A 27,744-nucleotide genomic window follows, 5' to 3' on the forward strand; every position below is an offset into this window, starting at 1 on the left:
TCCACTTCCGCTCTGGGCGTCCTGCGCTCTGATCCGCAGCTCGGCTCTCCGCTAGTTGGCCCCACTCCATTACTCGGCCGTCTCCGGCTGCGCGTGCGCAGGTCGAGCGGTGGCTGTAATTGGCCGGGGGAGACGGCGCGCGGTTCCTGCATGGGCAACCTGGTGGCGCGCAGTGGGTATTCCACGTGCCCGGTTTCCTTCCGCGGCGCCTGCGGGGCCCAGAGCCAGCTGGGACCCTCGTGTCCGCAGGCCCGGGGCCGGCGACCGCTGCTCCTTCCGTTCGACTTCCAGCCCAATGGAAGAGCCTCCCGGGAAGCCCCTCAGCTGTGAGGAGAAGGAAAAGGTGCCCTGGGTGTGCGGGAAGGGCTGACTCAGAACTGACTCCTTGCCTAAGATTTTAGGCGTGTCTTTGTTTCCTCGACCGTCCGGGGGTGGCCGTGACCTCTGACCTACGGCCTTGAACAAATTTTGAAGAACCAAGTACTTTTTGACATCCTCGCCACCCCCACACACTCTCAATCTTGGCTTTTCCCGCCCATTCCCTTAAGTAGATCTCTGAACAGCCTAATGATTCAGACCTTTTCGCGCGTGTATGGGCGGAGGTGGGATATTTGGAAGGATGTGGTTGTATTCCCTAACCACCCCCCCCCCCAAATAGTGTGGTTTTCGGTCCACAAATAGTATAAGCCGAATGGTTCTGCAACTTCCGTTTTACTTATCCGGGTTTCATCCATGTTAATGTTAACCTACCTTACTTTTTGAAGTTCTTCATAGTGTTATGTATTATGAAAGTGTCATCTTTTCGTTCGACAAGTTGGAGAGACTTTGAGGGTTGTTTCCAGCTTTTGCTTCTACAGCAGTGCTGCTCTGACCAATCCTTACCCATACCACTTTGTGCTCCTGCTGATGATGTTAGCCTGAAAGTATCTGTGCTGGCTGTTCCAGGCACTGTGCTAGATTCTTCATTCACATTAGTTATCAGTCCTCTTATCCCAGCCTGCCTTCCAGTGGAGGGTGAGATAGATCATTTACAAGTCAAGAAGATAGTTCTTAAACGTTGATAAGGTTGGTGGTAAAGAGGACCCTGTGGGAAGCAAACTAGCTTAGAGATTAAGAGCACAGATTCTAGAATCCAACTACCTGGGTTTTGATCATGCCATTTATAACTGTGTGATCTTGGACAAATTGCTTTTCCTCTGATCTTCCCAAAGCTACCTCCTTCCTCCTTTAGTTCCGGGCTTCACTGGTAGTCCTCAGAAATTCCTCTCTGGCCACGCTACCTAAAGGAGCTCAGGCACTCTCACATCTCCCTGTTGATCTGGGTGTAGAGTACCATGTGATATCCTCTTGTCTGTGTATTCATTTTCTTATTAATTATCTGTATCCCTCACTTGTTAAGCTTGACGACCCTAGTTCTAGCATCCGAGACCATAACTGAGAGTGGTTATCAGTTGTTGTTCCAGGTACTACAGATACCGGGACCTTTAACTGACAAGAGATTCATTTGTTGGATGAATGTCTGAGGATGACAGCTCCTGCCACCTTCAGGGATCTCCCAGTGAGATGGAAGGAAACAGAAGTAAACAGACAGCAGAGTATATAATAAGTATTGTGATAAAGGAAGCACAGCAGAGAGGTGGAATGTCCCACCTGGATTTCAGGAAGGACCTAGAATAAAAATCGAAGTTGAGGCTTGAGGAATCAGTAGGACTTAGCAAAATGATTTGGGGAGGAAATGCTCCACGTGGTAGGAAGTGTTTAGGTCAAGGTGCTTAGGTGTTAGAGAGCTTGGTGCTTTGTGAAAACTGGAAGAAGTGTGGAACTTGCTACTTCCTCCTCTATCTGTTGCTGAGGGACCTGCTAAGCACTGCTTACTCGGGTCTGATAGGCACTGTATCCCTTCTCTCTGACTCCTCCTTTCTACATGCTCAGTATTGTTTGCTGTTTTTCTTCTTCCAGTTGAAGGAAAAATTAGCGTTCTTGAAAAGGGAATACAGCAAGACACTGGCCCGCCTTCAGGTGAGTGAATCTTAACTCTCTCAAACTGAGATATTGTAGGATGAACTATATACAAACAATTCTTCGTAATAATAAAGCTTTAAAAAAATACTTATTTTTCTTACATTTGTTCCTTGAGCGGCTTTTGTTTCCTCTAGCGTGCCCAAAGAGCTGAGAAGGTTAAGAATTCTGTTAAGAAAACAGTGGAAGAACATGATTGCTTGCTCCAGCAGGAAATTTCACCACAGCCGAACCACTCAGGTGAAGCTAGTGCTTATTACTTATGCTTACTGTATTAAAGTGTATATATAATTCAGTGGTTCATTGTGTATTCACAGGATTGTGCAAACGTCATTATCATCTAATTCCAGAACATTTTCACCACCCTGAAAAGAAGCCCTACACCCATCTTACTGCCAGCCCCTGGCAACCCCTAATCTACTTTCTGCCTCTGTGGCTTTACCTATTCTGGACAATCCATATGAATGGAGCCATGTAATATGTGATCTTTTGTAATTGACTTCTTTCACTTAGCATTGTGTTTTCAACAGTCATCCCTCTGTACTTACATCCAAGCATGCATTAGTACTTCACTTCTTTGTGCAGCTGAATACCATTCCATTGGATAGATGTGCCACAATTTATATATCCATTCATCAGTGGATGGACATTTGGGTTGTTTCTACTTTTTAGTTATTATGAATTTTGGCCATTATGCTGCTATGAACATTCATATGCAAGTGTTTGTGGGGACGTATGTTTTCGGTTCTTTTGGGTTTATCATTAGGAGCAGAATTGCTGGATCATATGGTGATTCTCTGTTTAACTTTTTGAGAATCTGCCAAACTGTTTTCTGCAATGTCAGTACCATTTTACATTCCTACCACGATGCGCAGGGTTTCCAGTCTCTGCACATCCTCACCTATACTCGGCATTTTCCATTTTTAAAATTACAACCATCCTAGTGGATGTGAAGTGGTCTCTAATTATGGCTTGGATTTGCATTTCCTAGTGACTAATGTTGAGCATGTTTTCATGTGCTGTTGGCCATTTTTATATCGTCTTCAGAGAAATACCTAGTCCTTTGTCAATATTTTAAATCCGTTATTTGCCTTTTTGTTCTTGAGTTGTAAGTGTTCTTAATGCATTCTAGCTATTAGGTCCTTATCAGATACACACTTTGTAAATATTTTTCCCGTTCTGCGAGCAATGAACTATTCTTTTGGTTGAATTGTTCATTTGGTTGCTCTTTCCCCTCTCAACGTTTAGAAAAAAAAAATTAAGCATTTGTATATGCACAGAGAAAAAAATCTGGCCAGAGGTGTTCTTAAAAACAATGGTCATGGGCACCTGGGTGGCTCAGTCAGTTAGGCATCTGCCTTTGGCTTGGGACGTGATCCCAGAGTCCTGGGATCGAGCCTCACATTGGGCTCCCTGCTCAGCAGGGAAGACTGCTTCTCCCCCTCACCGCTCATGCTCTCTCTCACTCACTCTCTCTCTTTCAAATAAATAAATAAAATCTTTTAAAAAAAACCAACAACAACAACGTCATGATTCATGTTAATAGGTATTTATAATCATAAAATTGGAGACTATTGAAATAGAAAGGTGGTATTAAAATTACTTGAGCAGGAAAAAAAGACATGAAATAAAAAATTAGGTGAGATGGTGGGGGAAATGGGAAGGTATTGTTCAAAGGGTGTAGAGTTTCAGTTATGTAGAATGAATAAGCTTTGATATACAGCATGGAACCAACAGTTAATATTACTGTATCATATACTTGAAATTTGCTAGAAGAATTGATCTTAAGTGTTCCTACCACACACACACACAATCATAACTATGTGAAATGATGGATATATATTTTTTTAAGATTTCATTTATTTGTCAGAGAGAGAGAGAGAGAAAATGGCAGGCAGAGGGAGAAATAGGCTCCCTGCCAAGCAAGGAGACCAATATGGGACTCAGTCCCAGCACACTGGGATCATTACCTGAGCCCAAGGCAGATGCTCAACTGACTAAGCCATCCTGGCATCCCTGGAAATATTTGTTTTAAGATATATTTATTTGAGAGACAGAGAGAGAGAGAGAATGTGGGGAGGAGGGGCAGAGAGAGAAAATCCCAGTCCAACTCCCACTGAGCACTGAGCCTGACAGAGGGCTTGATCCCACACCCCAAGATCATGACCTGAGCTGAAATCAAGTGTCAGATGCTTAACTGACTGAGCCACCCAGAAATGATGGATATTTTAATTAGCTTGATTGTGGTAATGTTTCACAACATATACCTAAATGAAAACATCTCAGTGTGTACCTTAAATACATACAGCTTTATTTGTCAATTGTACCTCAGTAAAGCTGGAGAAAAAAAACTAAAGAATTAAAAAAACAAATCTTCCCTTTTGTGTTTAAAATAAAATATCTCTGCAAAAAAAAAAAAGAAAAAACTAAAGAAAGATGACTGCAATATAGATTATCTTTTAGTTTAAAATCATATTTTCCAGCACAATTGTTTGTTTATATTTCCTTAAAATTATTAGTGTATTAGAATATTAAAATTTGAACTTTGAGCTGCCTGAATGAAATACCATTGACTCTTTCTTAAATAACGTAGTACTTTTTTTTTTAAGATTTTATTTATTTATTTGACAGAGAGAGAGGGATCACAAGTAGGCAGAGAGAGAGGGGGAAGCAGGCTCCCCCCTGAGCAAAGAGCCCAATGTGGGGCTCGATCCCAGGACCCTGTGAACATGACCTGAGCCGAAGGCAGAGGTTTAACCCACAGAGCCACCCAGGCACCCCTGCAGTACTTTTTTTTTTTTAAGATTTTATTTATTTGACAGACAGAGATCACAAGCAGGCAGAGAGGCAGGCAGAGGAGGAAGCAGGCTCCCTGCAGAGTAGAGATCCCAATGTGGGGCTCGAACCCAGGACCCTGGGATCATGACCTGAGCCGAAGGCAGAGGCTTTAACCCACTGAGCCACCCAGGCGCCCCTTTTTTTAAAGATTTTATTTGTTTATTTGAGAGAGAGAGAGAGAGAGAGCATGAGAGGGGAGAAGGTCAGAGAGAGAAGCAGACTCCCCATGGAGCTGGGAGCCGGATCCGGGACTTGATCCTGGATCATGACCTGTGCCAAAGGCAGTGGCTTAACCAACTGAGCCACCCAGGCGCCTCGTAAATGTAGTATTTTTATACAATATTTTAAAATAAATAATGGAATTTTTTGGCTTCATTTAAAAGGAAATTATTAATTTTAGAAATTTTTTTCTCAGAACATAAAAATAAAAGATCTCCTTATGACACATTACAAATCAACACCCATCTGGATGAAGAAACTGGAGAAAAGACACCTATCACACTTGACGTTGAACCTGAGTCCTTCAACCCTGGACATGGCCCTGTGGAGGAACTACATATACAAAGAACAGGTGATATCCAGGAACATTTTCCCTACCAGGTCAGTGGCTCTGGTGCTGAGAAAAGGCTGAGTAAGCTGCAAGGGAGAAGAAAAAAGCAGCAGAAGAGAACATATACTGCACAGGCAAGAGAATCTTTCTTTGACGCGGATTCATTCCTACTCTCTGAGAAAAGACTAAAGAAACAGGAGGAAATCAATAGAGAAAACCCTAGGACACTTGTAAATGAAACAACTTGTCGTTCAGGTTCTACGTCTGACATTCCTGGTTCTCCAGAACCAGTGACAGAAACTAACGTAAGGGGTATATTAATTCCACCAACTGCCAAACCACAAAGAGGTGTCAGTGCTCTAATAGGAGGAAATAATTTCTCCAGGGTTCCTACGGTTGCTTCATTTACTCTGTCAAATAGCAGTAGTGGTCAGCACCTTGAACATAAGCCTCCTAAAGGTGACTGTGAACTCACTCCTCACAATATAAAAAACATTAACCCTGCTTCACCTGTAAACCTAAAGGCACAAGGCAGAAGCATGACGGTCTCTACAGATAACTCAGAGGTAAACAAAGCTGTAAGTGCAAGTGGCCAGCTGCCTAGAAGTCCTGACTTAGAGGCGGATAATTCATACTCTGTAAATGAACTCATTTATGGTAACTTACCAGCAAATGAAAACCAAAACTTAAAAGGACAGAATCACACAGAGGAGTCTTTACCATCTCCCCATAACACTCTTGAATGTAGAAATGAAAGTCTTCAGGAAAATGAGGTTTTAGGTCAATCTATGAGTCTTAGCCCAGAAGTAATCTCCCCTGCTTCTGCAGAAGGTCAAACACATTCTTGTACAATGGTCGAAGGCCTTCTGTTTCCCGCAGAGTATTACGTTAGAACAACACGACGCATGTCAAACTGCCAGAGGAAAGTAGCCCTGCAGGCTGTCATTCAAAGTCATTTGGGTGTCAGAAAGAAAGGTTTTAAAAATAAAAGTAAGGAGAAAACTATAAATTTAAACCTTTGCAGTGAAGAAACTGACCAGAGTGAAATTAGGACATCTGACACACGCATAAGACAACTAAGTTCAAGAAGACCTGAGAAATGTCTCTTGTTAACGGAGGTCAACTCTCCCACTGGGCCTACTGAAGCTAACCTTCCCAGGAAGGCAGTTACCCAGCCATCTGGTAGAAGACATGGAGGAAAAAGAAAGACAGTTTCTCCACCTGTATTAGATCATCATCAACTACTTTTGCCAACTCCTGGCACAGCAGGTGTTCATAGATCCAAGGAAGAAGTCACCTTACACGAAGATCTGGATGAAAAAGCAATTCATCATGGTAAAAAGAGAATTAAAGGTAAATCAAGGTGTGGTTGATGATGGTAACCAATACATAATACTTACTATGTTCCTGATAGGTTTTTTTCCGGTTGTTTTTTGTTTTTTTTTTTTAATTTATGTGAGAGACAGTGCAGAGGGAGAGAGACAAGCTGACTCCATGCTGAGTGTGGAGCCCAGGGCAGGGCTCAATCTGATACCATGACCTGAGCCAACACCAAGTCCGAGGCTTAACTGAGCCACCCAGGTGCCCTGTGCCTGCTACTTTTTTTTTTTTTTTAAGATTTTATTTATTTATTTGACAGACAGAGATCACAGGAAGGCAGAGAGGCAGGCAGAGAGAGAGGAAGGGAAGCAGGCTCCCTGCTGAGCAGAGAGCCGGATACGGGGCTTGATCCCACCCCAGATCATGACCTGAGCTGAAGGCAGATCCCCTAACCCACTGAGCCACCCAGGCGCCCCTGCCTACTACCTTCTAAATGTTGTGCAGATACTAACTCCTTGAATCACCAGAGCAACCCTACATGAGGTAGAATCTGGTTTTAGCCTCACTTTACGGACTTACAGAAGCTGAAGCACAAGGATCCTAAAGTGACTAATTCATTCAAGTGACAGAGCCAGGATTCAAACTTGGCTCTGTGGTACCAGAATTTGTGAATGTGGTTGAAACATTGACATTGAAAGGGAAAATATATTAGATATTTACCTACAATTAGTATTTATTCGGGTACAACACAATCTATCCATAGAGAAAAGTTTTATAATCTATAGAGGAAGTGTTCGAAATATATGTCAGAGAGTGAGTCCACTAACAAACTATCTTAGGAATGACCATGTGGGGGCACCTGGCTGGCTTAGTCCAGAGAGCACAAGACTCTGGATCTTGGAGTTGTGAGTTTGAGCCTTCCTTACATCGGGTGTAGAGATTACCTAAAAATAAAAATCTTAAAAAAGGGTGGTGGGGGGATACAATTGTGTAGTAAAACGCAATACATCTGAGCAACTTTTTTGGGTAACATATCTAATATAGCCTCTCTGCAATCTGTGGGACATGAGATTTTGGAGGAGAGCAAGTGACAGAATTTTCATACTTTTATCCATTTACTCTGGAGTTCTCATATTTGACAAAGCAGGCATAACAACTAGATAATTCACTCTGGTTCTGTATTAGACAACAGCAAAACTTTCTTACTGTTAAGGGCCAAATAGTAAATATTGTCTTTGTGCTCCATCATAGCTAATGAAGTGTAGTGGGAAGGTGGCCGCAGACAAATATGAATGTATTCCAATAAAACTTTATTTACAAAAACAGGCAGCTGACTGCTCTCTAGCATTTGGACAATAATTAATTTTTAATTAATTAAAAGACCATAATCATTATGACTTTTTTATTGTAATCTTTAAGCCAACAAGAATATAAAGTAATCAGGAAGTAGGACATTCTAATAATAAACTAGAAACATTTTTTACGTACTTTGAAATAATCTGCGGTGGTTTTAGTAACCTGCTGCTATATTAAACATTTTTTTTTCTTGAGGTGACCTTCACATTACATAAAATTAACCATTTTGAATGAAGTTAATAATTCACTGGCCTTTAGTATATTCACAGGGTTGTGCTACTAGGACCCTTACCTAGTTCCAAAGCAAGTTCATCACTCCAGAAGGAAACCCCGTGCCCCTTAAGCACTTCCTCCCCTTTTCCTCTCCCTACCCCAAGCCCCTGGCAACCACCAATATGTATTCTATCTTATGGGTTTACATGTTTTGGGTATTTCATATTAAAGGAATTAATAGACCATGTGACTAATAAACTATGTGTCTGGCTGCTTTCCCTTAGCTGGTTTTCAAGGTTTATCCATGCTGCAGCGTGTACCCTTACCTCATTCTTTTTTTATGGCTGAATAATACCCACTGTACCTATGTGGCACCATTTATTCATTTATTAGTTGATGGATGCAGCTTTCCCCATCTTGGGCACAACTCCAGCTTCGGGCTCCCAGGCACGCTGTGACAGAGTGTCTGCAGAGGTGGTCAGGCGAACTTGCTCTACATTTTGAATGGTATAGAATGCTGGCTGCTTTAAGAGTAGTAAATTACCGGGGCGCCTGGGTGACTCAGTGGGTTAAAGCCTCTGCTTTCAGCTCGGGTCGTGGTCTCAGGGTCCTGGGATCGAGCCCCACATCGGGCTCTCTGCTCAGCAGGGAGCCTGCTTCTCTCTCTCTCTCTCTCTCTCTCTGCCTGCTTGTGATCTGTCAAATAAATAAATAAATAAATAAATCTTTAAAAAAAAAAAAAAAGAGTAGTAAATTACCCTGCTTGAAATTTACTACTTCAGTGAGATGAGCCAGCATTTTGTAGACTGTACTCTGGGAGCCTATTGGAATCATGTTTTATAGTTGGAATCAAAGTTTTTTAAGAGTAGAAGGGACTTTAGAGTTTCTTAGTCCAGTTCCCTTAGGAGACACCAGAGAAAATGAAGTGAACTGACTTGTCCAAAGTAACAGTGGGTCAGTGGCAGAGCTGGGACTAGACACTGGTCTTCCTTCACTAATGCAGTAAGCACCATACTGTTTTTGGTACTGTGAAAGGAGAACTGCCAGGTAGTTACCAAGCTGTGGCCAGCTTTTGAACCATTCACAGAGGTTTCAGAGTCCTGGATGGGAAGAGTAATGAACATTTTGTGCTGCCATGGTGTTTAGAAGCTCACACTCTGTTGGGTATTGGTATTTGTTGTTATTGTTGTTCCTTTCTATTTTAGGGAAGGACAATCATTGTCCAAAAGAGGACTCCCTTTCTTCCAGAAATAATGCTTATCTAGCTTTGGATTCTGCTGCGTTCGCGGCTTCGTTGAAGGAGAATGAAATGCTAAGTTTAAAGCAGCTGTCATCTTTTCTCAAAACCACAGACTTTCAGTTACCCGATGAAATCTTTGGACCTCTTAAACTTGAAAAACTGAAGTCCTGTTCAGAAAAACCAGAAAAAGTTGAGCCTTTTGTATCAAACATGTATGGACAGAAACACCTTAAGGAGGGAAACTGTAGTGTTTTAGAAGAACTGAGTCCTAAACAAATCGATATTGAAATGGAGGACTTGGAAGAGGAAATTATTGTTCTCCCGGGAAAAGCACAAGCTAAAATGTCAGACCTAACAAGCCGGTCTCAGAAGAAGGGCCTTTCTTCATCTATATTACTTTTCACGCCTTTAAATACTGGTGCCCCCGAGGATAAAAACAGGCCCACAGCAGAGATGTGCTCGCCCACTTTCCCTATCTTAGGCACTACTCCAGCTTTTGGCTCCCAAGCACACTGTGAAAAAGTGTGTTCAGAGGTTGAGCCAACTTGCTCTAAACCCCAACTTCCTCACTTAAAAGACAGTGATCGGAAACAATGCGACGGTTGGGCCAGCCCATCAAAATCAGATGGCAGCCTGGTTGTGTCAGGTAGAGGACAGCCTTCCTGTGACTGTGATTCTGGTCCCTGGGCAACTCCTTTTCCCACCGGGTCAGTCACTCTCAAAGACAATCAGCTGTGTGGAAATCCACACCCAGAGTCATGGAAACAGGTATAGTCCGCTTCCCTGGTGAGATTTTCTATGGAGAAATGAAATATCTTAGTGAATTTGGATACCATATGACTTCCCCTTTTTTTTTTTTTTTTTTAAGATTTTTATTTATTTATTTGACAGAGATCACAAGTAGGCAGAGAGGCAGGCAGAGAGAGATGGAGAAGCAGACTCCCTGCTGAGCAGAGAGCCCGATGCGGGACTCAATCCCAGAACCCTGGGATCATGACCTGAGCCGAAGGCAGAGGCTTTAACCCACTGAGCCACCCAGGCGCCTGCCCAGCATATGACTCTTACATGTTGGCTTCTCAGTGTTAAAGAGTACTGTAACATGTCTCTGATAGACTTCACTGTAACCATTAAGTTCAGTTGGACAAAGTCAAAGTTAAGAATGTATTTTTTAAATATGGGGGATCCGTTCCCTTTGTCATTAAGGAAGCAGTTGCATATGGAGGTTGGCTGCTTTTATCAGAGAAAATAACACATACTGGGTAGCCACTGATGAAGAATGAGCAATGCTGGCAGACATGTATAAAGCTTAGATTAATGGTGTGACTTTTATTTCCACAGACTGAAGTAGCAGACCTTCCTGCTTGTAATAGCTTAAACCCAGGCCACCTTCAATTGGTTTCAAAGTTAAAGGTCAGAAGACTGTTCCCTTATGTTGTCTTGTGTCTTACATGTGCAAAAAAAAGTTAATGAATTGCTAGGAAAATCGGGAAGAATTTGATCTATAGCTTCTCATTTTTTTTTAAGATTTTATTTATTTATTTGACAGAGGTCACAAGTAGGCAGAGAGGAAGGCAGAGAGATAGAGAGGTGGAAGCAGGCTCCCCGCTGAGCAGAGAGCCCGATGTGGGGCTGGATCCCAGGACCCTGAGATCATGACCTGAGCCGAAGGCAGAGGCTTAACCCCCTGAGCCACCCAGGCGTCCCTCAAAGCTATTCTTGCATTGGTTTTAGTAACTTCATTTTTTAAAGAATCATTTTTTCTAATTTATAGGTAAATTTCATTTGCATTTTCTAATTTATAGGTAAAAAAGTTATTTATTATTCTAATAGGGTTTGTGTTTGTTTTTTGGGAGGGGGTTTGTCTGTGTGTCTTTAGTTACACTTCTCTCTCTCCCTAGTCTCTATTTTCTCAAGTATTTTTTTTTTGCCTGCATCAAACTTAAGAGATTTTCCATTCTTTGGGCCTCCCCCAAAAAACTAGCTTTTGCTTGTATTGAGTGTTAATTAGGTTTTCTTGGTTTGCTGTTTATTTCTGTTACCCTTAATAGTTGCTTCTGTTTTTCGTTGTGCTTACTTTCCCGTTCTTTTGCTAATGTCTTGAGAGGTTTTCTTATTCTATTTTTATTTTTCTTGGTTTTTTTGATCAATGCCTTTATGATTATAAATTTCATTTGGAAATGCTACTTCAGCCATTCCCTGTGTGTTTGGGTGCATGGTGCTCTCTTTGCTCATTTGGAAACACAGTTGACTCTTGAACAACATGGGTTTGAACTGCAGAGGCATAATTACACGCAGACATTTTCTTTTGCAGTAAACAGAGTACAGAATTATATATGTGTATTTTTTCCTTTATGATTTTTTCATAATATTTTCTTTTCTCTATACTTTATTACATATAATATATAATATATATAACATACCAAACATGTATTCATTGAAAGTTTATGTTATCAGTAAGGCTTCCTGTCAGTAGTAAGCTTAGTAATTAAGTTTTGGGGAAGTCAAAGTTCACATGCAGATTTTTGACTGTGTGGGAAGTCAGTGCACCTAACCCCACATTGTTCAAGAGTCAACTGTATAGTATGTTGTTTCATTTTTATTCCCTCTTCAACCCATGGGTGTTTCATCAGGATGTTTCATTTCCAAATGGGCAGGATCTTAGGGGCTATGTTTTGTGATTAGATTTGAATCTGTTCCATTCTGGAGCTACATGTTATACATTTTTAGATTTATCATGATAGAAGTGTCGGGGGGGGCAATTTTTTTAGTTCATAAATTTTTTTTTAAGATTTTGTTTTAAGATTTTATTTATTTGGGGGCACCTGGGTGGCTCAGTGGGTTAAAGCCTCTGCCTTGGCCTTGGGTCATGATCTCAGGGTCCTTGGATCAAGCCCTGCATCGGGCTCTCTGCTCAGCAGGGAGCCTGCTTCCTCCTCTCTCTCTGCCTGCCTCGCCGCTTCCTTGTGATCTCTCTGTCTGTCAAATAAATAAATAAAATCTTAAAAAAAAGATTTTATTTATTTGACAGAGAGAGAGATCACAAGGAAGCAGCGAGACAGACAGAGAGAGGGGGAAGCGAGAGCCCGATGCGGGGCTCGATCCCAGTACTCTGAGATCATGACCTGAGCCGAAGGTAGAGGCTTAACCCACTGAGCCACCCAGGCGCCCCAGATTTTGTTTTTGAGTAATCCCTTCACCCATCGTGGGGCTTTAACTTAACAGTCCCAAGATCAAGAGTCACAGGCTCCGCTGACTAAGCCAGCCAGGTGCCCCGCTCTTTCTTTTGGTCTATAGAAAACTTTAATTACATTTTACTTGGTATTTAATCCTTATAACCCAGCACTTTTCATACTTACTCTTTTCATGAAACAGACCCCATGTATGGCCTTAACGTAACTGCGGTTGCTGTTTATTTCAGAATCCTAACGGTTCCTGCTCCGTGGATGTGAGTGCCACATGGTGGGAAATAGCAGGTTTCAAGGAGCCATGTATCATAACTGCCTGTGAATATGTGGTTTCTCTTTGGAAACCACTTGATACTTGGCAGTGGGAAAAACTTTATTCCTGGCAATTCACAGAGGTAAGTCAGAATCTTGGAGCTGAGTGCGGTCTTCATAAGCATTTACATGGTAATGTAGATGGGCAGCTACCGAGAATGGGACCCATGACCATGCAAGACAGAGCTGAGACGGGTCCTTTCTCCCACCATTTCATTATGAAAATTTTCAATCATAGAGAAAAGTTGTATAGTAAGTCCCCATATACCCCCCATCTAGAATAGAGTGAACCTTGTGCTTTGTTTATTTTTATCATGTTTTTTGAGAAATGGATTTTTATGTTGAGCATATTTGAGAAGCTTGGAATTTTGTGTCTTTTCTAACTTCTAAACTTGCTGAGACCCGTGTTCCTTACCCCTCACCAAAGCGTTGTTCCTGCTTCTTTTCTTTTCTTTTCTCTTTTATTTTAAATATTTTATTTATTTATCTGACAGAGAACACAAGTAGGCAGAGAGGCAGGCAGAGAGAGGGAGAAGCAGGCTGCCTGCCAAACCGAGAGCCCGATGCAAGGCTGGATCCCAGGACCCTGAGATCATGACCTGAGCCGAAGGCAGAGGCTTAACCCACTGAGCCACCCAGGCGCCCCCTACTTCTTTTCTTTCTATATTTTCTTCTAGTCCTTGTCCACCTTCAAACATAACATACATGCTTGCAATCCTGGTGTGCTTAAAATTTTTAAATTGGCCTTTTCTCACTTAAAATATGAACATTTTTCCTTGTTTCTACATAGTCTTCATACTTTATTTTTAATTTTTTTCTACTTTATGGAAGTACGATTGACAAAATTGTAATGTACTTAAGATGTATAATGTGATGATTCGGTATTTTATTCACTGTGAAAGAACTCCCACAGTCAAGTTCATTAACATGTATCATCAGCTTGAGGTGCTTGGGTGGCACAGTCGGTTAAGTCCCCGACTCTTGGTTTTGGCTCAGACTGTGATCTCAGGGTTGGCGCTCAGCACAGCCTGCTTGGATTCTCTCTCTCCCTCTGCCCCTCCCCATCCCGTGCACTCTCTAATAAAGAAAACTAAACAACAAAAAAAATCAAAAAAACATATCCACTCACATAGTTTTTTGGGGTTTTGCTTGTTTTGTTTTTTGGTGTGAATGCTTATGATCTACTCTTAGCAAATTTCATTGTTCTCCAGCATAGCCACAGCCTCTGGCACCATACTTCCTTTGCATAATAATGCTTAATAAATATTTATTTATATGAATTAACTTATTTTATTATTTTTTAAAATAAACTTATTTTAAGATTTTTCTTTTGAGACAGAGAGAGAGAATACGAGTAGCGAGGGAGGGGCAGAGAGAGAGAAAAGCAGGCTCCCTGCTGAGCAGAGAGTTCTACAGGGGACTTAATCCCAAGAACCTGAGATCATGACTTGAGCCAAAGACAGACGCTTCACCAACTGAGCTATCCAGGCACCCCTGGGATAAACTTACTTTAAATGGCTACACAACATTCCATTTGTCCACATGGCAGACTTTATTTAATTATTCCTTTATTGTTAGAAGTGTAGAGTGTATTAAATAAACGCTACCACACACATGGCTTTGTATAAGCTTATTTTGATTTACAGCTTAGAGAAAGGGTGTTTGCTAAACTTTCTCACCTTTGTTCGTTATTTGAAACTGTCCTGGTGCAATGAGAATAGAAGAGAATGTGACAGATTTTGGAAAATTTAGATTAATTAAAAGTGAAACAACCAAGTATAATTTTTGGCTTTTTTATTTTAGGTTCCAGTATTACAGATAGTTCCAGTGCCTGATGTTTGTAATCTCGTGTGTGTGGCTTTGGGAAATTTGGAAATCAGAGAAATCAGGTATATAATTCTCAAGGAGTAGTTTTTTCTTTTCTCTTTATCTTTGTCTCTGTCAGCTTGTTTTAAATGCAAGTTATAACCTAGGCTTGAATCTTAGAATCTAAATTTAGGGACAGGTGGATGGCTCAGTTGGTAGAGCATGCGACTTTTGATCTCAGGGTTGTGGGTTCAAGCCCCATGTTGAGTATAGAGATTACTTAAAAATAAAATCATTTAAAAAAAAATCTAAATTTAGATCCAAGAGAGATTTGTTTTAAAAAACCCTATCAGTGGGGGTCCCTGGATGGTTCAGTTGGTTAAGCAGCTGCCTTCGGCTCAGGTCATGATCTCAGGGGCCTGGGATCAAGTCCTGCATCAGGTTCCCCTCGCAGTGGAGTCTGTTTCTCCTTCTCTGTCTGTCCCTCCCCCATTCATGTTCACGCTCTCCCTCTCAGAATAAATAAACAAAATCCTTAAAAAAAAAAAAAAAAAACCCTATCAATGGAATGATATCTCTGACTGAAGCTTCCATTTAAAATTGGAACTTCAGGGCACCTGGGTGGCTTAGTTGGTTAAATTCTGACTCTTGATTTCAGCTCAGGTCATGCTCTCAGAGTCATGAGATCAAACCCCGCATAGGGCTCTGCCTGGGCATGGAGGCTGCTTAGTATTCTCCCTCTCCCTTTGCCTTTTCCCCTTTTCTAAAAAATAAGTAGATAGATAGATAGATAGATAGGACCTTAGTCCTTTCATATTGAAGGCTAACTTCTGACTTCTCCACATTTTCCCTTGTACTTGGTTTTAGGGCATTACTTTGTTCCTCTGATGGTAAACGTGAAAAGCAAGTACTACTGAGTTCTGGAAATATAAAAGCTGTGCTTGGCCTGACAGAGAGGAGGCTAGTCAGTAGCAGTGGGACCCTTTGTGACCAACAAGTAGAAATCATGACATTTGCAGAAGATGGAGGGTAAGATGTTTGGTTTTCATGATTAAAAGAATGCTTTTATCACAGGCTTTCAGAGAAAGATCACTAGCCTGTTGTTTTTCTGGGCTGTAGGTGTTGTATACCAGGTTCTGCCTCAACACTAGGCTGTATCGTGGAGGCAGTTTAGGGAGGGGGGATCTCAGTGTAGCAGGAGGGAAGCCCCTGGAGAGGAGAGACTCAGCAAATGAAGTTTATTCTTTCTTCGTTGTCTTTGAAATCTCTGTTTACCCCTTAAAAATCACAAACATCTTAAGATCCTAGACTCTTTTTTTTGTTCCGCACTTGGTTTCCATTGCTTCAGTTACTATCTAGATGCTGACTACTTGCAAACGTGTATTTCTAGCTCTGACCTCTTTCTCAGCCTCTGGACCTGCGGGTCTAATAGATATCTTGTAGGTATTTCGGATTCGACATGTTGAAAATGGAACTCAGAGCATCCATTGTGCCTCTGATATGCTTGTTACATTTTTTGTGGTTATTTATCTGTCTCTTGTAATAACAGAGGGTATGGACCTTGTTTGTTGTATTTATTCCTGACTGTTGTAGTAATCTAGGCAAGAGACAAATAATTGCTTGCTTAAGTTAGCCAGGTATTAATGGAGACGGGGAGAAGCAGACAGATTAGAGAAAGAGGAGACTAGCATCATTAGGGCTTGCTGGTTGAGTAGGTAGAGAGGAAGGAAAGAGAGTAATGTCCAGGTTTTTTGTTTGTCACCTGGGTAGACAGTGATACAATTTGCTGAGATAGAAATGCAGAAAGAAACACAGGATGTAAAGAGAGAGATGGCAAGTTTAATTTTGGATATGATGAATTTGAGATGCTTGCAAGTATATCCAGGTAGGTGATATGAAAGTAATTAATTGTAGGAAGTTTAGGATACACGTTTTCTAATTTTTTCTGGTATTAGATTAGTATGTATTATGCATGGTTCAGTAATATGTACAAGGGCTGCTTAGAAACTGCTTTGGTACAAAGTGCTGATTTTTAATACTGTTTTAAATGCAGAAGCAAAGAAAAAAGATTTTTGATGTCCCCTGAAGAGACTGTACTAACTTTTGCTGAGGTCCAAGGGATGCAGGAAGCTCTGCTTGGTACCACTATAATGAACAACATTGTTATTTGGTAAGATTTCTCTCCAGGTCCTCCATTTCCTCATCTTAATATACCTCTAATTTCACAGGGTTGTTAAGACTAGATAAGAGACTCCGTAAATATAATTGTGTTTTGGGGCACATGGGTGGCTCAGTTGGTTAAACGCCTGAGTCTTTATCTCAGTTCAGGTCTTGATCTCAGGTTCATGAGTTCAAGCCCCACTTTGGGCTCCATGCCCAGTGTGGAGCGTACTTTAAAAAAAAAAAAAATTTTTTTATCGTATTTTTTTGTTTGTTTGTTTTTTACTGTCAGATGATACATACTTGTCTCAACGAGAACATCATATTAATTCAGAAATTATGAAGAAGATCAGTCTGAGTAGACTATTTTAAAATAAATGAAACTTTACTCTTGTCAAAAAGGTACAATTGGGAGTGCCTGGGTGTCTCCGTCGGTTAAGCATCGGCCTTCAGCTCAGGTCATGATCCCAGGGTCCTGGGATCAGACCCCATATCAGGCTCCCTGCTCGGAGGGAAGCCTGCTTCTCCCTCTCCCACTCCCCCTGCTTGTGTTCCTGTTCTTGCTGTTTCTTTCTCTGTCAATAAATAAATAAAACCTTAAAAAAAAAAAGGTACAGTTTTTCCTGCTTCTGGTTAATGGCTTTTATCAGATCAGCTCTCTTACCTCAGATAACTATAAACCCTGAACAAAGTATAAAAAACAACTATTTGAAAGCACTGGAGAATGAGAAAAAGAAAAAAAGATACTGGAGAGCATTCAGCAGGAAATATCAGTGGGCAAGTATCTTGTTCCTACGGTTTTAACTAGAAGGCAAGCCCTAGTCTGTGCACTGGCAGACTAAAAGCCTGATAGAAAACCTTCTGTCCTACTGGCTTAAAGAACCAAAGGACAGAGTTCAGGGTGACCACAGTAGCTAGAAAGTAGGGAGAGAAATGCCCAAAAAGAGAGCCAGAGAATAAGCCTCAAATTCTGGCTCTAATATTTACCCTGTAATCTGGCTGGCCTATAAATTGCATGTACACAGGGCAGATTGAAGCAGCCCAGATAAGGCAAAAAGAACTGAATTGGGTTTTCAGCATTCAGAATTTTAGTTGAAGCAAATTAACTGTTTACTAGGGGAAAACAATCAATATTTTTCAGAGGAATCTAACAGAATCCAGAGTTTATGTGACATGTTCTGTTCTTTCTTTCTTTCTTTCTTTTTTTTTTTTAAGATTTTATTTATTTATTTGACAGAGAGAGATCACAAGTAGGCAAAGGTAGGCAGAGAGAGAGGGGGAAGCAGGCTCCCTGCTCAGCCAAGAGCCCGGTGTGGGGCTTAATCCCAGGACCCTGGGATCATGACCTGAGCGGAAGGCAGAGGTTTTAACCAACTGAGCCACCCAGGTGCCCCTCTGACATGTTCTTAATAATGTCTACAATACAATCCAAAATTATAAAATATATGTGTTTAGAGGAACCAAATTATGAATTTGTGATAGAAAGACCAGAGTCAAGGAGTCCCTAGCCACCTCTCTTTCCTGATCCAGGGAGAACCACACCCAGCCAAAGGCATTTTCAGAGTTAATTTGTATTAAGATGATAAGCTGGATTTTTTTTTTTTTTTTCTCTCAGAAGCCTTCTCCTTTAATTGATTCCTTAGGGCAGGATGGGTCTTGGTAAGAGGAAATTGTGATATTAATATCCTTGCTACCTTACCTCTTCTGCGTTGTCCAACCCTAACCCTCTAATAATAAACCAGGAAAGCATGGTCCTTGAGAGAATCTTTGTCCCCTCCCCACCAGGGAGCCTCTGAAACTGACCGTGTTCTAATCTGCCAGGAGATCCTGTTTTCAGACGGCCTACCGTCTAGAGCAATAGATTTCCACTTCTGGCACCTTGCTCGGTGTTTGCGCATGGAGGTCTTATTTGAGGACAATGTGCTTTACAAAAGTTGTCTTTTCTATTCTTTCCATTATTTCAATAGTCTGGACCTTCATTATTTGGTTCCTGGACTATTAATATAATCTAGTAATTGGTTCCCTTGCTGTCAATGAATATCCCATTTCCAGATCTTCTATTATACTACTACTGTATTAACATTCTTTTTCCCAATCCTCCCTGCTCTCCCTGAGAAATAAAACCTTCAGGAAGGCCCACACTTTCTTGCTTTCTTCACTTCCTTTTCCTCAGTGCTTTGGGGAAAGATTTTCTCCAGCCAGTCCATACTCCTTAGCTCCCAGTTTTCTTCCTATCCTTCATTTCTCCCTTTTTTCTAATAGTAACCTTTTGGCAATTTTTTTTTAAGATTTTTTATTTATTTGATAGATCACAAGTAGGCAGAGAGGCAGGTAGAGAGAGGGGGAAGCAGGCTCCCTGCTGAGCGGAGAACCCAATGTGGGACTTGATCTCAGGACCTTGAGATCATGACCTGAGCTGAAGGCAGAGGCTTAACCCACTGAGCCACCCAGGTGCCCCATGGCATTTTATATATAATGGATCACAACAAAATTTGAGGGTGGGGGGGGACCTCTCTACTTAGTCTAAGCTTAAGTGTGAGTTTAAGCGGTATCTTCAGCCCCATAGTTGCCTTGAGCAACTAGTAGTACTAGTAGTACCTCAGCCTTCATTGACCTTTCCCTCTCCGAATTCATATTGCCTTTATTTTTTTTTTTTCTTAAGTTTTTAAGTACTGCCCTTATAGGCTAATTTGTATCATGGAAGTTCTTGAAGATAGGTACATATCTTCTATTCTCAGTGCCTTAGCTCCTTGTTTAGGGTACTTAAAGATGTATAGATCATATGGTCTATCAAAAGCTGTCATTTCGGTGCACCTGGGTGGCTTAGTGGGTTAAAGCCTCTGCCTTCAGTTTAGGTCATGATCCCAGGGTCCCAGGATGGAGCCCCGCATCGGGCTCTCCGCTCAGTGGGGAGCCTGCTTACCCCTACCCCTGCCTGCCTCTCTGCCTCCTTGTGATCTCTGACTGCCAAATAAATAAATAAAAATCTTAAAAAAAAAAAAAAAAAATTGTCATTTGCCATTTGGGTTCTATATACTTTTATATTTACACATAGTAGTTGGTCACCTTTCCTGTTTAACTGCTCGTGGGTTAAATGTCTAAAGCAATTCATGTTATACTCAAGGTTCAACTGGCACTTTTAGAACCTCTTGCTGAAGCTCTGGCCATTTAATCTTGGTCAAGCTATATTAGCCGAGCACTCATCTCTCAATCATTTAATAGACACTTGAGTCTCTACTTACGTACTGCTATCTGTGAAGGATGTAGACATGAATCCTCATTCCAAGGCCTCTAAAGTCTAATAAGTAAATAAGATTGCTTTATAGTTCCAAGTGTACGAATCCAGTACAATCCCCTTACAATTCAGACAAGGTCAAAGTGAGAGAAATTTGGACAGTGCTTTGGGACTTGGGGAAAGAGCAGTTACTAAACATAGAGCATGTGCTAACCTCTGTAGGAGATAAACCCATTGTTGTCCCTGGCGAGGAAAGTCTTGCATAGGCACGCAAGCACTGAGTTTCCCTCCTTTAGTTTTTACACACACAACATGCTCCACAGAACGTTCTGACGTATTTGTTGAATGAATACATTACGCTCTATTACAGTGTGTATTGAATTAAAAATGAAGCATATGGACAGTACTGTAGGGAGGTGGAGAAGAGGAGATTTCTCTGGATTGGCGCAGACTGGGAGCAGTGACAGAGTCTAGGTTGAGCTCCTGCCGCTGGGAGGAGGCAGGACCAATCGAGGCCAGAAAGGAATGGAGGGGCATTGGTGGGTAAGAGGGTTGGGAATTGGTCAGTAACGGGGAGGGTGTTGGGAGGCTAGCTTAAGCAAAGGTGCAGAGCCAAGAATATGCACAGTGAGGAGCAGTAAGTCAGAGAGTATGGCGGCACTGGATTCTTGAGGATTATAAACACCACAAAAAAGAACATGCACTCTTGTGGCTAATGAGAAGCCAGCCAAGGGTTTTTCAGCAGTGGCATCCCAGGACAGAGCAATGACCAACATCACAAATGCTCAGTAATGCTAAGGAGTGGTTCCAACAGACTTTTTCTCCTTTAAATTCACCCTCTTCTCTCATTTTTTATCCCCTTCGTCTTCCTATCTCTCTTTATTACCTTGGTCTAGCTCTAGAGACAGAATTATAAATCTTTTGAGGTATAATCTCCCATCTAATTAAATTTGGTTTCCTGACCATTGTCTTCCATAGAAAATTTAGGTATAATAAAAGTGGGACAAAATCATAATGCCAACTGTGTACCTGATTTCAAATGAGAAAAGGGAAAACTTTTCTCATGAGTTTGGAGAGATTTATTCCTAGTGACATAGCAGATTCCATCTAAGGCTGAACTATCAACTTAAACTACTGGCAATGTTGACTAATAGTTCTTATTTTTAGCTGAATCTGTAACTAAACAAAACTAAGGTACCATGTCGCTTAGTTTCTCCCTTGGTCACCTCCTAAAGGATGCTGTGACATATATGAGAATATTATGTGAAAACCAGTATGCTGGAAGAACGTTATCAGCTTATTTATTTTTGATGTCTAAGGAATTTAAAAACTGGTCAGCTCCTGAAAAAGATGCACATTGGTGATTCCTACCAAGCTTCTGTCTGTCACAAAGCCTATTCTGAAATGGTAAGTAATCTGTTGGGACCGCTTTGCGTCTACTTTATGTTGCTGTTGGTCTCACTGAGTAAGAGCAGTAGCTTACTAAGAGGTCATTAACAGTCCCTCTCTGTTGCCTGGTTGGTTTTGTTTTTTCAAAATTGGGTATTAGTGTTTGTCCTTCCTTGAAATTCATGGATGAAAATAAATGTTGGTATAATGTGATGGCTTGGTGAATTTTCTGGCCGTATGACCTAAGGAAAACATTTATTTCTAGCTGTGCATTTGTACCAAGAAATACCATGCCTGTTAACCAAACTTGGCTTGCAAGCACATTGCCATAAATGATGTATGATGTGACTGAATGCCCTTAGAGAGGACGATTAAATGGTCCTAGACATGTGTGTCCTTTAGGCTTTAGTGTTCTCACATAGAAACGAACACAGCTTCTCAGCCACTGTGTTAGTAGACTTGGTTTACAGTCTAGTATGGACATCTGAACGGGCTGAAGGCAGCTTCCCAGGAGTGAGGGGTAACCCTTAAGTACCCACCATTGAGCCACAAGCAAAGGCAGTAACAGGTAGCTCCACGCTTGTGTGGAAATTGACTTTTCCAGCCTCAATGGTAGCCCTGTGCACATCAGCACCCCAGGCTTAGAATGCAAAGGGCACCCTTTTCCCTAAAATCTGTGGAATTGAACTCAGAAGTTGTGTGATCTTAGATACAATCGTATTATCTTGAGTCTTTTTTTTTTTTTTTAAGATTTATTTATTTGAGAGGGAGAGTGGGATGGGTGGAGGGGCAAAGAGAGGGAGAGGGAAACTTAAGCAGACTCCACTCTGAGCACAGAGCCTGACATGGGGCTTGATCTCACAACTCTGAGATTCCCACCTGAGCCAAAACCAAGAGTTGGGCGTCTAACCAACTGCACTACTCAGGTACCCCGAGGTTAACTTTTCTCTTCCTTACAATAAGAGGCTTGGTTTCATCTCTGGAACTATTACATTTCCCTACTAGGCATTAAAATGACTTCCTATCTTTGTTATTACAACATTAATGTCTACCTGATAGTGAAACATTTAACATTTAACATAGAAATGTATGAGATAGCACATAAAAAGTTCTCCATGAAGCCAGCCTCTGAAAATAAGCTGATATCTTAGTGTAGGAATCAAACTTTGTAAAAAAGATCAGGTGGTTAAAAAAAGAAAGACCAGGAGATAAATATCTTTGGGTCTGTAGGCCACTGGTTTCTGTTGCACCTGCTCTGCCCGCTGTGGCAAAAAGTCTGCCGTAGACAAAATGAAAACACATGCCCGTGTTCCCTGTAAACATTTTCAGACAATAAAACGTTCCAGAACTTGAATTTCATATGACTTTTTCACGCATCGCAAAATATTTTTCTTTTTTCCGACCATTTCAACATGCAGAAACCATTCTTCGCTCATGGGTCAAACAGAGATGAGCCCTGAGCCAGATTTGACCTGTGGGCCATTGTTTGCCAATCCTTAGTTAAGTGTATGGCATGTAGCCTTTTCTTGACTTGGGTTTCTAATTATAAAAGTAATTCATTCTCATTATAATAATTCAGTCATTCTAGAAATGTAGAAAGTAGAAATGAATGTTATTAATCCTAATATGGTTCTATAATTAATTTTCCCCCCAAAGAGAATTACTTTCAGTATCATACGTATCTGTGTGATATGTATGTGTCCACACACCATAATGTTATTATGAGACCATGTCATTTGAAAGCCAGGAGAGGTCTGTAACATTTTGCCACAAAGATAACCACAGATGATGGCATCTTTTTTGGTCACTCTTGCTCTTCGAGTGCAAATAGGCTATCTGCAGACTGGCCTAAAAATCTAGTCACCACTTTCCAGATGATTTTTATGGGAAAATGTGTTCTGAGTTTTCAAAAGCCAAGTTACCAGTGAATATCCGTAGTTTGGGGACTCCCTCTGCATGTTTCTATGCCCTCTTTCCCTGTGACAGCGTTTTCCCAAATGGATGGCATGAGATTGGTTGTATCTAAGGTGGAGGAAATTAGTGAGGCCGCTGGGTTCCCACCTGCAAGGCTGGCTGTGAGCCCTGTTTTAGAGATGCCAGAAGTCCAGCTCGGTGATGATCTCAACAGTTTTTTTTTTGTCTGAAAAATAAAAGCTAGCGATTAAATCCTGCATATTGATTATTCTTGTAATTCTTTGGTTTTGTCTCTGCCAACCCTTTCTTTCCCTCTTGCTGATTCATTTGGTTATTAATTTTTCTCTTAAATTAGGGGCTCCTGTTCGTTGTTCTGAGCCATCCTTGTGCCAAGGAGAGTGAGCCGCTGGGAAGCCCCGTGTTTCAGCTGATCGTGATTAACCCTAAGACAAGCCTGAGTGTGGGTGTGATGCTCTACTGTCTTCCTCAAGGGCACGCTGGAAGGCAAGTGTGTGCTGCTGTTCACTGAGTGTGACATTTTGGAAGGCACTTGGGCATATACAAAAACCAGACATCTTTTTGTCACTTAGATGAACGGAAAACATGCAACATGGCAGAGCATCGTAAGAATGTTAAGAAGCAGAAAGAAGTGTAAAGCTTAGTAGATCTGAGTCAAACCCCAGATTCCCTACATTTTGAATCCCAACAGTGTGGAGTGGGATAGGTATTTCATGTGTCTCCAAACCCTGTTTTTTCCCATAACAAAACCATTTGGAATACAAACAGTAACTGGTATTCTTTACAAAAATGTCCTTTCCATAAAACTTAAATTAAGGGGGCTCCTGGGTGGCTCAGTGGGTTAAGCCCTCTGCCTTTGGCTCAGGTCATGATCTCAGGGTCCTGGGATCAAGCCCCACATCGGGCGTTCTGCTCGGCGGGGATCCTGCTTCCCCCCTCTCTCTGCCTGCCTCTCTGCCTACTTGTGATCTCTGTCTGTCAAATAAATAAATAAAATCTTTAAAAAAAAAAAAAAAAACAACCCTAAATTAAGAAAGTTTTAAGTGTTACTTTAGGAAGGCATCTTTTACTTTGAAAACAGACTGAGTCTCCGTGATGTAAGCAGCTGCTATATATCTGTTGACTGATGAGAAGATCTACTTATCAGTGATAGAGCTATTGGCATCCCAGGGGTTCTGCGACCTACCTAGAGCTCTTGGCAGTGCTGGTATCGTTAGGCCAACCCAGCAATATCTGAATGTGTCATTCCCAGAGATCACCTTTATCAACGTTTGAAATTAGCAGCAAAGACTGAAAATAGATCTAGTAAGTCAAAATCACAAAGTCTAGCTTTAACAATTTACAGAGATAGGGAACCTTGATAAGTACAGTATGTGTTTTTGTGTTTCTTTGGGTCTTGTGCAGTGCTTCCTGGATCACTTTCTCAAAGACAGTCTCTCTCCCTCCGCACATAGCCAGCGGTGGCATATCTGCAAATGTTGTTAGCTCAACAGGAACCTCATAACTATCACCGGCCATACATGCTTCCATAGCGAACTTGTTTCTTTGGATTTGAAGAGAGAAGCGTAGTCACTGGCCCAGAAATTGAGGATGAAGACAACTACTTTGATCAAGCATTTCCTTCATCACTGTCCTAACCCATTCGATTAGCAAGCCTTAGAACCTATCTAGTGCCGATTGTGTAGAGGCCACCTGCTGTTTCTCATCTCGTGGAAATAGGAGAAAATTAGAGACTACTGTTCAGTGTGCAAAATGCCATGAGGCTTGCAGTGTTTGGGAGCACAAAGATTGGAGGGGTCCCTTACTGACAGTGGAGGGCTGGGGCAGACTGTCAGGGAGGACTTTCTGGAATTTCAAAAGAGCCATTGGGAGTCAGCCACACAGGGTGGGTGGGAGCCCAGGATAAAAAATATTCAGGTTGCTCCGAATATTCCCTGAGGGTTAACTGTTTCCCAGACCCTCTTCCAGGTGCTGGGGGTATGGCAGTGAGGAATAACAACTAATTTATATTAAGCACTTCCAGTGCTGAGTTTTTTATATCAACTCCTACCATATTCCTGTTTCACTGATGAAGTTGAAGAACTTGCCCAGGGTCACACAACTCTTTGTTAGGATTCAAACGCAGGCTACTGACTGCAGAGCCCTTGTCTTAAAAAGACAATCAGGTTTCTGCTTTATGATGTTTACATTTGGTAGGAGAGAGATTCAGCAAATATAGAAATAGGATAATCTCATAAGTGAAAACAATGTGATGGGGCACCATGTATGTGTGTACACTTATGTAGACAGGAGATTGGATCTGACCTTTCTACAGAGGTGACAGGCCTGAATGATGACAAAATCCCAGGCATGCTAAGCTAATGTCTGCTAAAGAGAGGGTGAGAGGGGTGCCTGGGTGGCTCAGTGGGTTAATCCTCTGCCTTCGACTCGGGTCATGTTCTCAGGGTCCTGGGATCGAGCCGCCTCTCGGGCTCTCTGCTCAGCAGGGGGCCTGCTCCCCCCACCCCCTGCCTGTTTGTGATCTCTCTCTCTCTGTCAAATAAATAAATCTTAAAAAAAAGAGAGAGAGGGCAGAGCAAGAGCAAAGGCGCTGAGGTGCGCGGAATTTTGCCAGTTTGAAGAGTGGAAGGCTCCTGTGAGCTGGGGTGCAGGTGGTACAGGGACTGGACACATGATTGTGTCTAAAACAACATCATGCTTGCGGGCAGTCCTGGGGTGGCAAATATGGGCATCATATTTATATGGATTTTTGTTCTTGTGGTTGCTTTGGGAAGCATGATTTTGGCTTAAAGAAAAAAAAAATTCTTTTGATAAGTGATTTGAATGGTCTCTTCTCTGCTTGATACTAGGTTCCTGGAGGGGGATGTGAAAGATCATTTTGCAGCCGCAGTATTGACTTCTGGAACAATTGCCATTTGGGACTTACTTCTGGGTCACTGTACTGCTCTCCTCCCACCTGTCTCTGATCAGCATTGGTCTTTTGTGAAATGGTCAGGTACAGATTCCCATTTGCTGGCTGGACAAAAAGATGGAAATATATTTGTGTACCGCTACTAATAAGATAAGATGAAAACACAGCGTTCTGGATTTTTTGACCAGTTAGTACTTTTTAGAGTTGTAATGTAAAGAATATCTGGGAGACATTTAAAATAATTACTTATATTCATTTAGACACATTTTTTATTCTGATGGTAGTAGCACCACTGATCTTGAATGTTCATTTAGATTTACTTTGGGAGAAATGATTTTAGGTTGATTTTTGTAATTCCTCACATCTGCACATTTGCTTTTAATGGTGTACATAAAGCTTCAGATATTAATAAATATTTATTTTGATAATTCTGGTTGGCTTATTTTTTTTCCTATCCTTTTATGATCATTTTCAGAACTAGTTATTTTACAACTAGAATACTTAGTGATGCTTGCATAATAAGTAAATTTCAATTAACTTAGGATACTAATGTGCAATATACTTTCTATGCTATTTGTAATGCCTTATTTTTACGTACCTACTAAAGGTAATATGAAGCCTGTTAAGGAATGCCAGTTTAGAAAAGCCCTTGTTCTTTTACATTCTCACACCCATCCTTGATTCAAGCGCCTGGGGTGTCCCTAGAGTCACTTTGAGTCAACACAACTGTATATCCTGAGCCCATCATCTTCACCTTTGCCTACTTGATTTGAGAGATACAGATCCTTACAGTTTTTATCGTGTAGTGTCATTGGAAATTTTGTCCCATGCAATAAGTATTTATTTGCTCACCATTCTTACTGAAAGAGTAAATATTCATGATCCATATAACTTAATTATTTGTTACTTCTCTCTCTCTTTTTTTTTTTTTAAGATTTTATATATTTATTTGAAAGAGAGCATAAGCAGGGGGAGATGGGGCTTGATCCTAGGATCCTGGGATCATGAACTTAGCTAAAGTCAGATGCTTAACCGACTAAGCCACCCAGGTGCCTCTCTGTTACTTCTCTTTTATTTTATTTTGTTTTAAAGATTTTATTTATTTGTCAGAGAGAGAGAGAGCACAAGCAGGGGGAGCAGTAGGCAGAGGGAGAAGCAGGCTCCCTGAGCAGGGAGCCTAAGATGGGGTTTGATTGCAGGACTCTGGGATCATGACCTGAGCCAAAGGCAGGCACTTAACTGACTGAGCCACCCAGGCGCCCCTGTTTCTTCTTTTTT

The 27,744-nt window shown here is 41.4% G+C and overlaps 1 protein-coding gene across 4 annotated transcripts; it reads left to right on the forward strand.

Annotated features, from left to right (window-relative positions):
* Window positions 1–150: 150 nt before the first annotated feature.
* On the forward strand, window positions 151–26,894 carry PALB2 (partner and localizer of BRCA2). 4 transcript variants are annotated; one of them, XM_032844043.1, is made up of 13 exons: window positions 154–343; window positions 1,960–2,019; window positions 2,157–2,259; window positions 5,273–6,760; window positions 9,502–10,304; window positions 10,875–10,946; window positions 12,955–13,116; window positions 14,837–14,922; window positions 15,707–15,868; window positions 16,893–17,009; window positions 21,554–21,641; window positions 23,893–24,041; window positions 26,405–26,894. In XM_032844043.1, the coding sequence occupies exons 1-13, from the start codon at window positions 296–298 to the stop codon at window positions 26,610–26,612; spliced, it is 3,546 nt and encodes a 1,181-aa protein (XP_032699934.1). In that variant the 5' UTR covers window positions 154–295; the 3' UTR covers window positions 26,613–26,894. The 4 variants fall into 4 exon arrangements, with proteins under 4 accessions (XP_032699937.1, XP_032699936.1, XP_032699934.1 ...); XM_032844044.1 differs by having other exon boundaries at window positions 5,273–6,742; XM_032844045.1 differs by lacking the exon at window positions 15,707–15,868 and having other exon boundaries at window positions 153–343.
* The last annotated feature ends 850 nt before the right edge of the window (window positions 26,895–27,744 follow it).

Source organism: Lontra canadensis, unplaced genomic scaffold (genome assembly GCF_010015895.1).
Source record: "Lontra canadensis isolate GAN:19392208 unplaced genomic scaffold, GSC_riverotter_1.0 scaffold146, whole genome shotgun sequence".
NCBI lineage: Eukaryota > Metazoa > Chordata > Mammalia > Carnivora > Mustelidae > Lontra > Lontra canadensis.